At 44.6% G+C, this 12,482-nt stretch overlaps 1 protein-coding gene across 1 annotated transcript in view; it reads right to left on the bottom strand.

Annotated features, from left to right (window-relative positions):
- Positions 1 to 10,507: 10,507 nt before the first annotated feature.
- LOC137412928 (uncharacterized) overlaps positions 10,508 to 12,482 on the bottom strand; it is a 40,508-nt gene continuing 38,533 nt past the window's right edge. Inside the window, exon 6 of the mRNA XM_078770445.1 lies at positions 10,508 to 11,281. Coding sequence (XP_078626571.1) covers positions 10,812 to 11,281 — 470 coding nt within the window. The 3' untranslated portion in view covers positions 10,508 to 10,811. The remainder of the gene's footprint in view (positions 11,282 to 12,482) is intronic.

Below are 12,482 nucleotides of genomic sequence, written 5' to 3'. Positions count from 1 at the left end.
GCGGCCTGCTCCGTCTTCGTCTTTTTGACCTTTTTCCTTGGAGGACCGCGACTACCTACGTGAATAATAGAAAAGAAAGTCGACATTACATTTGTGGGGTGTAAATACTTTAGTCACCAATCAGTAAATAAACTAGAGCAATGCGACTGTGTCGCCAATATGCCTCCGCGTAGTCCCTTGCCCGTGACAACGGGTAGATGCCTTCATTCACTGTCCTAAAAATAAACAAGTTTGATTTAAATCCCTTTAGCTGTTTCTAAGTCTCACATTTTTACCCAACATAACAGGTTTCACATCGATCGGTGCAGCGGTTTCAGGGAAGGAATTCTTTTAACTATTGGCTTTCAAGCTACTATAGCTGCCATACCGCGTGACATATGACCTTACAAATGTTCACTCTGCATTTGTATGGGTAGGGGGATCACGTTCATGAAGTTTTGTGTTGATCGGATAAGGTTCGTGTTTCTATCCAAGATGGCTGCCAAACCACGTAACCTACGACATCATTTTCAAACTATATGCAACAATGGTGTTAGATGATATTTGTAAAATTTCGCATTGATAGTGTAAGAGGTTTCAGAGATATAATTATTTAACATTTCCCTTCAATCCAATATGGCTGCCACACCATATGACCAATGATGTTTACGTGATCATCTTTAAATCGCCATGCCGAGTCAATGACACACGTAACGTCTTTGGTGGTTTGGGAGATGTTTTTTTTTTGGTTTTAAGTTCGTTCCAATATGGCTGCCAAACCATGTGACACATGGTCATAAATTTAATATTTCAATACACATGGGTCATAGATCATGTGCATGCAATTTCAGATTTTTAGGATAAAGAATTCGATTAAAACATTTTTGGCTGGTATACCACTTCACCTATGATGTCATCATTATCGTGCTTTTGTTCCCCATTGGGAGTACTTGACAATGTGCCAAGTTTCAAAATTTTCCATTCAGCGGTTTCCGAGAAATAAAATTTTAATTATTTGCGTTTAATGCAAGATGGCTGTCATACCACGTGACCTATGACGTCACAATTATCATAGAAACATTCTGCATATGTGTCACTCATACCCTGAAAGTTTCATCCCAATTGGACACGTGTTTGCTGAGAAAAACGAGGTTCAGCCCGTACGGACGGACAACCCGAAAACAAAAATGCCTCCTTGATTAAAATCCACCTGCCGCATCTTTCTTCGGGCACTGGAAATGAGCAGCAGCTGTTGGGGCTTCTCCTTCACGACGGACTTCAAGAAGATCTAGAGCTGGAGCGAGGCCCAGCGTGTCAGGAGCAGTTCATCTGCTTGGCCTAGATCCAGATGACGAGGTCGAAGCAGAGTTCTCACCACAGATGGCACCTACGTCTCCACTGCCATCCGCTTCTGGACATGGGTGGATCTTTCTGGACTGATGGTGTTATTGGTGCGGACTGGGTCCGATTCTACGCTTGCATGCTGCTCAAGATCGACATGGGATTGCCGAATGGCCGATTACCCCCAGATGGGCAGCGTAGCTGTAGAAATGGCCTCTCTTTTCGATCGTGACCACTTCAATTGTTGTGGTCAGTTGCATTTTCAGCAAATTGCACTTCTTTTTTCTTTTTTTTTCTTTTTTTCTATACTGAATCGAGGCTCGTGAAAGAGCTGACAACCGCGAGGGAAAGACAGCACAGGGGGACCACGAGGGAAAGACAGCACATGGGGACCGCGAGGGAAAGACAGTACATGGGGACCACGAGGGAAAGACAGCACATGGGGACCGCGAGGGAAAGACAGCACATGCGCCAAGTCAACACATTCGCCAAACTAACACATGAGCCAAACCAACACAATCGCCAAACTAACACATGCGCTAAACCAACCCATGCGCCAAACCAACACATTCACCAAACCAACACATGCGCCAAACCAACACATTCACCAAACTAACACATGTGCCAAACCAACACATGCGCCAAACCAACACATTCGCCAAACCAACACATTCGCCAAACCAACACGTGTGCCAAACTAACACATCCGCCAAACTAACACAAGCGCCAAACCAACACATTCGACCAACGAATATTACCTTGCACTTGCTTCTTCTTCCTCACAATACCTCTCAATGCAAGTATCTTCGCAATTCTCGCGAGAAGATCTCGCGAGATCTCGGAGACGGTGGGAGGGATTTTCGAAGCTCCACACGGTCTCCACGTTTTTCGAAGTTAAGTCTGTTCACAATTGTATTTTGTCGAAACTGTATTTATCTTTCGGTGTGTGAAGTTATTGTGTGCAACTTTGGTTGTTTCTCGGTGTTTATCTTTCATAAATTGATCGTCTGTTTGCCGTGTCGTGTCTTGAGGCCTTGTACAGTGTGCACTGTACAACCTTGAGGCTTTGTTTTTCTCTCAGCGGTCCGTCGTTTGTGATCCAATAACTTTCGTTCTCTGTATTCCCAGGCTTTTCACCCATAGCCTACTTCCTTGTGTAAATCTCAACTCAAAAAACAAACAAACAAAAAAAAAAACATTTCCTTCTCTGTTCTCATTCGTTTATTCATTCTTATTCGTTCGTTCGTTCTTCGACCACGTGTTTCTCCCCCATTTCCCCAGATAGTTTTCACTCATTAACCTTCAATGTTTACACTTTCCCCTCAAGTTATGTATTCCGTCATATTTTATAACACCTTTTTCTTCTTCTTCTTTAAAAGGCTGCTTTCGACTTGCTCACCAAATCAATTCATCCCAAAAAAAATATCCATCTCCTATAGTGCCTTTTTTCTACATTCCCTAAACTCTCCTGCACTCCATCCTCCATCCAGCATCCTTAAACGTATTTTTAACTCGAAGGTCACAAGAAACTCATTTTGCAATAAATGTTCGTTTCCCATAAATCGTACACTTTCAAAAATCCAATCTCACCCCTCCCCTCCAAATCTTCCCCATAACCCCTCCCGTCCAAATCTTCCCCATCACCCCTCCCCTCCAAATCTTCCCCATCACCCATCCCTTTCAAATCTCCCCCCTTGCCCCCTCCCTCCTAAACTACCCCCTCACCCCTCCCCGCCAAGACGCCCCCTCGCCCCTCCCCTCCTAGACTCCTGCCTCACCCCTCCCCTCCAAATCTCCCCCATATCCCATCCCTTTCAAATCCCTCCCCTTGTCCCTTCCCTCCCAAACTCCCCCCTCACCCCTCCCCTTCAAATCTCCCCACCCTCATTGCTTCTCAATTTCCCCCCTCTCACTCCCCCTCCTCAAAGCGTCCTCCCCGCTTCTTCCCCCTTCAAACTCTCACCTCCATCTCCCCCAACCTTCTGCCTCGCTCTTCCCCCTCCTCAAATAACACCTCATTGTGGCTCACCCAATCACCATCAAACCTTTTGTCCGCCCCATCCTTCCCTTTCTCCGAGCTATTCTGAAATCTCTGACACACCTTCAACAGCTCTCCCTATCTCTTCCACCTCTTCCACATCTTACCCTACCCCTCCTCCCCCCTGTTCTGTATCTGATGTTCCCCCTTCCTCTTCATTAACGGTATGGACCTCAAACATCCGGGGCCTTCGTTCAAACTTAACTGATCTCTCCATACAGGTTGCTTCTGTCAAACCAGACGTGATCTGCTTAACAGAAACTTTCCTCCTTTATGATGTCTCTGATTCCATAGTATCTCTCCTGGGCTACTCCCTCCTCCGGTATGATAGACCTGAGCCTCGTCCTGGAGGTGGGGTTGCTATCTTTATCAAAAACTCTCTTCCTCACTCGCCCTGCACTGCACTCTCTCCACCTCACCCCCAGGAATACCTCTGGCTACGGCTTCCCCTTCGCTCCCACCTCTTGTTCATATGTGTGTTGTACCGTCCACCAAACAGTGATGACTCCATCTACATCTCGCTGTCTGATGATATGGACCAACTTCTATCTACTCATCCCAACTCTCTCTTCCTCATATGTGGTGATTTCAATTGTCACCATGCCAGTTGGCTGGGTGTGGGTACCTCTCTCACCAGCCATGGCTCTTCAGCAAAGGACTTCTGCGACTCACTGGGACTGACACAATCTGTCAATTTCCCGACCCGGATCTCAGTCAATGGAACATCTTCTCTTCTGGACTTGGTTATGACTAACTTCCCTGAAAATGTCTGCTGCTCTTCTTCTGCTCCGATCGGATCATCTGATCATGTCCTTGTTAAAGTGGACATCTCTCTGACCATCCTCAGGGAGCCTGCTCAGCGTCGACGAGTCTGGCATTTCACTCAGGCCAACTGGCACGGTCTTCAAGCAGCCATCAATCATCTGGACTGGTCTCCCATCTCTACCACCTCTGACATCAACTCATCCTGGGAATTCTTCCAAAGTAAATTGCTCTCTCTCATGCACAGATTTATCCCATCTCGTCTTCAGTTGTCATACCCTTCCTCCCGTCCATGGTACACGGAATCTTGTGGTGAGGCTGTTGCCCAGAAACAACTTGCCTTCGTCTCCTGGAAAGCAAATCCAACGGAAGGAAATCTCATTTCCTTTCACAAAGCCCGAAACAAGTGTGTGTCCACCCTCAGGAGAGCCAGGAAACAATATCTCTCCATTCTCAAGACCGAACTCTCTTATCTGTCTCCCTCTTCCAAATCCTGGTGGCGTCTGGTCAAATCCGTTTCTGGTGTTTGTTCCCCCTCCATCCCCTCCCTTACCTCAAACGGCTACACAGCTGACTCCGCACGTGAAAAAGCTGAATGCCTCAACTCTGTGTTTGCCTCTAAATCTTGTGTCCCAAACCCATCCCTCTCTGTACCCACCATACCCAGTCGTACCCTGCTGCTCCTGGACTCCGTGTCCTTTCCTCCTGACAAGGTGGAAAAGTTTCTGTCAACCCTCGACTCTGATTCTGCAACTGGACCCGACGGCATCAGCCCACGGGTCCTAAAATCCTGCTCTGCTGCTCTATCTCACCCTCTCTCTGTTCTCTTCACCCTCTCTTTTGCTCAAGGTCAACTGCCATCTGCTTGGAAATCAGCCAACATCACCGCTTTGCACAAAAAAGGTGCAAAAACAGATCCTAGCAACTACAGACCAATCAGCCTTCTCCCAATTATCAGCAAAGTCATGGAATCCATCATTGCTTCGGATATGAAATCTTTCCTCTTCTCCAATGGCTTGATCTCTGATCATCAATTTGGTTTCAGACCAGGTCACTCTACTCTGGACATGCTGCTTCTGCTGTCTCAACAATGGATGGAGGTCCTCAATGCCAAACAGGAAATAAGAGCTGTCTCCCTCGACATATCACGTGCCTTCGACACGGTCTGGCACCCCGCTCTGCTCACCAAACTCTCCTCCTTTGGTATCCATGGAAATCTCCACGCATGGCTGGCGGACTTCCTCTCTAGTCGTCGTCAACGTGTGGCCCTGAATGGGTTTCTCTCATCTCCTCTTCCTGTTCAGGCTGGAGTTCCCCAAGGCAGTGTTCTGGGCCCCGTGCTTTTTCTGGTCTTCATCAATGATCTCTCTGACTCTCTCGAAAATCCTCTCTATCTCTTTGCTGATGACTCCACTCTCTGCCGCTCCATTCCTCTTCCCTCAGATCGGCAGTCTGCTGCCTCCTCACTCTCTGAAGACCTGGACAAAATCACAGACTGGTCAAACAAGTGGAACATGTCTTTCAATCCTGACAAATCTCACACTCTTACTATGTCTCTCCGAAAAGATCGACTGGACAACCCTCCCATCTACTTTCTCAACAATCCTCTCCAAGAAGTTCTGTCGCTCAAGATTTTGGGTCTCACTATCTGCCATGATCTTTCTTGGGAAAACCACATTTCCAAGCTGGCCTCCAAAGCCAGTCGCCGACTGGGCATCCTCCGTCGTGCGAAGTCCTTCCTCGGCACACCTGAGCTCCTCACCACATACAAGGCTTTCATCCGCAGCTCAATGGAATACTGTTCTCCCCTATGGGCCGGTGCTCCTGCCTCACACCTAGCTCGGCTTCACGCTGTTGAAACCAAAGCTTTCAGAATTATTGGAATCTCCCGCGATGAAGCTATCTCTGAGGGCCTTTCACTCACTCACCGCAGGCAGGTAGGTGGTCTTTCTGTCTTCTACCGACTCCTCTCCGGCCTTGCACCCCCAGCTCTCTCTGTGCTCTGTCCCCCAAATATTCCTACAGGTCGCACAAGATCTGCCAGCAACCCTCTGATGGTTAAACTGCCGAAATCTCGGCTCTCTGCTCACCTTCACTCTTTCATTCCTCTTTTCTCCCGCCTCTGGAACAAACTCCCTCACTCCCTTCAATCCCACTCCTCCCTCCAGGTCTTTAAAACAGCTGTTCACCACCATCTCTTATCTTCCCCCATCCAAAACCTTGATCTTTTCTACCCCCGCTAATTCACCCCAGATCCACCTTGTTTGAAATTCCAACTTCTTTCCTGGAAGTCCTGGCAGTGTCCATATGTTTTATACCTCTCCCACCGCCCCCTTCCCATGCCCCCCCCCCCCAAAGCCCTCGCCCTCTCTCAGATCTCTCGATGTCTCCATGTCTCTCGGTCCCTGCTCTCAAATGTTGTGTTTGTGTCCTTCCCCCTCTCTCCCCATCTTGTCTACCGCTCCCGATGTTATATGTTTTATGTGTCTGTTTGTCTTTCTGTGTGATTAATGTTCGCTCTTTCACGAGCCTCGATCTTGTATGCAAAAAAAATAAAAAAAAAAAAAAAAATAAAAATTCCAGCATACACAAGCTAAGCATCTCAAACTGTACCTGAGATTTGTGTGGGGATCTCCTTGACAGCACGTAGGTGGAGAAGTCCTCGGGTTTCCGAGTCCAGCCAATCTCCCTCAGTCATGAATTTCCACGCAAAACGGATGGGGATGACGTGTCCAATTCACGAGTGGAAATACCAAGTGTGACGTGCAGAAATAACGAGTAAAATGAGCGGACATAACCAGGAAATGTGCCAAGTTTAAAATTTTTCCATTCAGCGGTTTTGGAGACCGGCGGTTTCCGAGAAACGCTCCTCGCAGGATTTGTTTTGAGCTGCGATTGGTTAATTTGACCGTGGTTGTCACGGGTAAATGCACAAGGTGTAAAAGTTACAGCATTTTTACGACTACCGTTCATATCAAATGAATGGTGGCATTTTTACCTCCGCCACCAAAGGTGGATGGCGGCTATGTTTTCATCCCTGTCTGTTTGTTACTTGCGGAAATCGAAGATTTTTCAATTATATTTGTTGGTCTTGTGCGTTATTCTGTCTATTTGTTTGTCTGTCTATATGTCAATCGCCTACAGGTCACAATTTTCAGCCAATGACCAGGTGATTTGGCTGCAAAGGCTATTTTTTATTTATGAATTAATCAATTAATCGATTAATTATTTAATTATTTGATTAATGACTAAAAAATTTTTTTTTTTAAGTTACAGATTCTGATGAAATGATGGTGGTTTATGTGTTCTCTGACCGAATTGATTAATAATTTAATTTTTTTATGATTATTATTTATTTATTTTCATTATTAATCATTTATTTAATTTCTTTCTCATTTGGCCAATATCTCAGGCACCTTTTGAGCTGGGAAGCTAATATTTGAACATGAGTGACCAAGTGATGTGGCTATCAAGGATATTTTTGATTTATTGATTAATCATTTAATTTTCAACCGGTCTTCACAAAACTTCACCAAATGGTGGAGTTGGGCATAAGCAAGAAGCCTATTGTTTTGGGGGTCAAAAGGTCAACATAGGCCTTAGGTCATCAACTTTGTCAAATTTCTAAAATCCTCTATTCTCATCCAATCGACTTGAAATTTTAAGAGGATTTGCATATTTGGTCACTGATTTCAACCACCAATTATTTTTGAGGTCATCATAGGCCAACAACTTATTGCAGGGATTTCGTAAGTATCGTGCTATGCGCACGACATATTTCTTGTTTGTTTGTCTGATTGTCTGTCTGTGAACAGGGTATCTCAAAAAGTTGTGGACGGGTTCAGACAAAATTTGGCAGAGAGGTAGTGTATGTGACACGGACGAAATGATTAGATTTTGGTGAAGATCCAGATCCGGATCCGGCTACTAGAATTTTTTAATTGATTCTTCACCATTGGGGGATAGGGCTAAAAACGATACATCGAAGGATATCTCAAAAATGTATGGACGGATTTGGACGAAACTTGGTGGAGAGGTTGTGTGTCTGACAAGGATGATTCGATTCCATTTTGGTGAAAATCTGAATATGGATTCGGATACGAGAATTACTTAATTGTTATATGATTTTTCCCCATTGAGTGACGGGGCGAAAACCAACATATAGCAGGATATCTCAAAACGTTGTGGACGGATTTGGACGAAACTTTGTTCGTCATAATTGACGTCATAATTTGACAAGTACAATGCTCGAAGTACAATGCAAGTACAACGCTTGTATAATTTTTGGATAATTATGATGTCATAGGTCACGTGGTGCAGGTGCCATTTTGGAAAAAACGAAAAACGTTGCACATCTATATTTCTGAAACCGCTACATGGAAAAAAATTGAAACATGGCTCTTTGTAAAGAACTCCATATGGGAAAGAAGTGTTTTTGATTGGTGCCTTAATTATGACCATAATTCAACAAATACAACACTTAGCCCAATCAGTTGAAATTTCTACACAACAATTATATTGGAGAATGTAAATTTATGATGTCATCGGTCACATGGTCTGGCAGCCATATGGGATCAAAGAAAAAAAACCTTTAAAAAACAGAAAAGACCAAAGAAATCAAAAACAATTAAACCAGAAAAAACCTTAAAACTTAGATATCCGAGTTGACAGCCAAACACGGCTCGACTCCGACTCAGCTCGGAAGGGCATCTCGCCAAATTTGATCTTGAGAACCCAGTTCGGGTGCTGCACCTGCCAAGGTTATAGAAAAAAAAATCACAATTGTCCGTAAATTAAAATATCCGGACATATCAGTCAGCTGATGGAGCCTCGCTGCCTCAACTGGCGAGTGGTGGAGCTACAACTCCACATTAAATAAAGACTTGAGACTGCTCACTCATTCTTCATTCATTTGATCTGTTTATGTGCTTGCAGGATGCCTCACAATGGGTCCTTCATCTTCGGATAAAGTAGTAATCCCGTGGCAGACATCAGGAGAATAAGGGTGGTTGTGGTTAGAACATCTATCAACCCCACTTCTGCAGCGAAGACTGTGTATCGCCCCGGCGAGGAGACGCTGCGTTGTTTTGGAGGAAATCATACCATACCGCAGGAATTTCAGTGGTTTCTGCATCGCAACGCCAGGTACGTTTTTATCCCACATCACTGCTCAGAACAGGAGTTTCAATCACACGGTGGTCTACCAATACATTGGCCATTTCTACGTTGGTGTTAAATATACTGAGGGTACTACAGATCGAATTTGTAAGTTAATCAAGCTTGCTTCACCGAGGATCTCAGGTGTTCATCTCCCAGTGGGTTGTATGTCGAGTACCTGTCTACCGTCGAGTTCAGATTTTGGGCACTTTCCCATGTCAATTAATGTGTCCACGGTTGTGTCAACGAGAGCAATCCTTCAAAAAAAAAACACACGCACACACACGTTTTCACTCATTGTTCATAGGTATCAGAAGGTGCAACAGTGTCCTACCTGTGCCCAAAGTACCTACCTTTTTTTTTTTAAGATCACGTTTCAAGAACAACGTTTTGTTGTTCTCGTATCCTGTCGTTGACAAATTTACTGTGCTTTGCGACAAAGGTTTTCAAGCGTATCTCTGATTTGAAAATCACAAGAAACTCATTTTGCAATAAATGTTCGTTTTCCATTAATCGTCCAACATTTTCTAAAATCCAAACTCACCCCTCCCCTCCTAAACTCCCCCCTCACCCCTCCCCTTCAAATATCCCCACCCTCCTCTTTCTCCAATTCACCCCTCCTCCTCAAAGTGTCCTCCCCGCTTCCTCTCCCTTCGAACTCTTACCTCCATCTCCTCCAACCTTCTTCCTCTCTCTGCCCCCCTCAAACATAAGGGGGGGCAGAGTTGCACATCCCCCCCCCCCCCCCAGAAGTTTGAACATTCATGGTGAAGTACTCCCCATGGGGAATAAGATATGTTAATGATGACATCATCGGTGTCTTTAATGATGACGTCATAATTTGACAAGTACAATGCTCGAAGTACAATGCAAATACAACCCTTGTATAATTTTTGGATAATTATGATGTCATAGGTCACGTGGTACAGGTGCCATTTTGGAAAAAACTAAAAACTTTGCACCTCTATATCTCCAAAAGTGCTGAATAGAAAAATTTAGACATGGCTCATTGTAAAGAACTCACCATGTGGAATAACATACGTTAATGATGATGTCATGGGTGCCTCCATTATGACGTCATAATTCGACAAGTACAAAACTTCATGCAATCAAGATGAAATTTATTGAGCATAATCTAGGGATAAATTGGTGGAGAAAAAAAAAAAGACCATCTTTTCTGTTTTAACACAAAAGCCTTAAAACCACTAAAAACACGTCCTGGCGAGGGTCTGCATTCTCCGATTGCTCTTTATTGTTGTATTTGTCACAGTTTAGTCATTTGGAGATTTTTCTGGTAGCAGCCAGCTTCCCTTTTGGGGGCTCTCGCTGCTTGCCAGGGGTCATCATTGGCACCCTAGGGAGTCGTGCCAAGAAGTTACATGCCCAAACCTTCGCCCCGGATGTGATTCCAAGTATGCTTTTAAGAAAGAATGAGTGAAAGTCTTTATACACACACAGTGCATGTGAATGGGCATTCATCGCGAATCTTCACGTGTTTAACACACCTGTTGCGACAGCTGAATGACTGTTTTTATTACATGGTGCACGTGTGCACGGGCGCTCTGCCGTGTGAATCCTGCATGTGACAGTATGACGAAGAACGGAATCCTTTACCGCACACGCCACAGATAAATGGTTTGTTTGCCGTGTGGATCAATGTGTGCCGCTTAAGATTCGATAATTTTGAAAATGTGTTTTTACACACTTTGCACTTGTAAGGGCCCTCGATGTTGTGAACTTGCACATGTTTCTGTATGTTTTTCAATTCGCTGAATCTTTCGCCGCACACACCGCAGGTGTACAGCTTCACTGCCAAGCAGACACGAGCATGGTTCATCAAGTTCTTTTTGTGATCAGCACTATAAGAGCAATGACTGCATTTGTGCTTCTTTTCAGGGGAGACCGGTTGGTGACCCTTCGTGTGCATCATCGGAGCGCCTTGGGTGGTGAAGCTGTGAGAACACGAGGTGCAGGGGAACTTCCTTACGAGCTTCATTTGTCCCCCTGTGATTGATTCAAACAACAACAACAACAACAACAACAACAACAAATCAGTGTTATATATTTCATTCATGGAACAGTGGTTCAAAGTATCATGTCAAATTGATCTGTAATTGCATTCTCTAGCGTGGCTCGGCGTGCCTCACCACACGTCGCTTCAGCGGAACAGGCATCTTTGGCGATGCCTGCTGTCTCAGGGAGTGAGGGATGGTGGTTAGTGGTGGTGATGGTGTATTGGGGGCTGTGGGGGGAGGTGTGAGGGGGTTGGTGAATGATAGAGGGGGGATGGAGTGCATGGTGCTGGAGGTGGTGGGGTGGGGGGGGGTGGATGGTGCTGGGGGGATGGTGGGGGTGGATGGTGCTGGGGGGATGGTGGGGGAGGTCGGCCAAATATATTTTGTACTCTGATTGAATACATACTGTAAATCAGAAATCAGAGCCCAACACATATAAATAAAAAGGAACTGAGCACAAATTTATATTTATTTTAAATTATCAGTTAGAATTGGAAGGGAAGGTCAATACAAATTTATCAAAAACTGGATGGGAAAGTTGAACTTGCAGCCTCACAGAGCAGATGTGCCCACAATACACCACCTCCCTTAGACTTTCGGCTGGGTTTTTACGTCGTATATTTTATTTTGCCCACGTCACGATCTCGATTAATCAAGTCAAAGTAACAAAAAAAGTAGCGCTGATGAATACGGGTTCGTGACAAATGTGTTTCTTAGGTTAGCTTTAAATATATAAACAACACTAGAATGGCATTCAGTAGAGAGCATACCTCCACCTGGTTGCCCATATCAATCAATGGTGAAGAATCACTTTAAAAATTCTACTAGCTGGATCCGGATCCGGATCTTCACCAAAATTGAATAATTTCGTTCTTGTCACACGCTACATCTCTGCCAAATTTGGTCTGAATCAGTCCACAACTTTTTGAGATATTTTGTTCACAGACAAACGGACGGACAGACAGAGGGGTGAAAACATAACCTCCATCTACCTTTGGTGGCGGAGGTAATGTTGGAATTTGTTAAAGCCAATTTGAAGAAGAAGACGTTTTGGTCACAAATATACATACATAACCACATACGTTTGCTCCATTATAATTAAAAAAAAGACATCATTGAAACTTGAATATGTCCATTAATTATACAACATTGAAACCTGACTACGTTGAATCATTACGTTAGATTAAAAC

This window comes from Myxine glutinosa, chromosome 1 (assembly GCF_964187855.1).
Source record: "Myxine glutinosa chromosome 1, kmMyxGlut1.1, whole genome shotgun sequence".
Lineage (NCBI taxonomy): Eukaryota > Metazoa > Chordata > Myxini > Myxiniformes > Myxinidae > Myxine > Myxine glutinosa.
The sequence above is the reverse complement of the archived record's forward strand: the minus strand, read 5'-3'. Positions and strand labels throughout refer to the sequence as shown.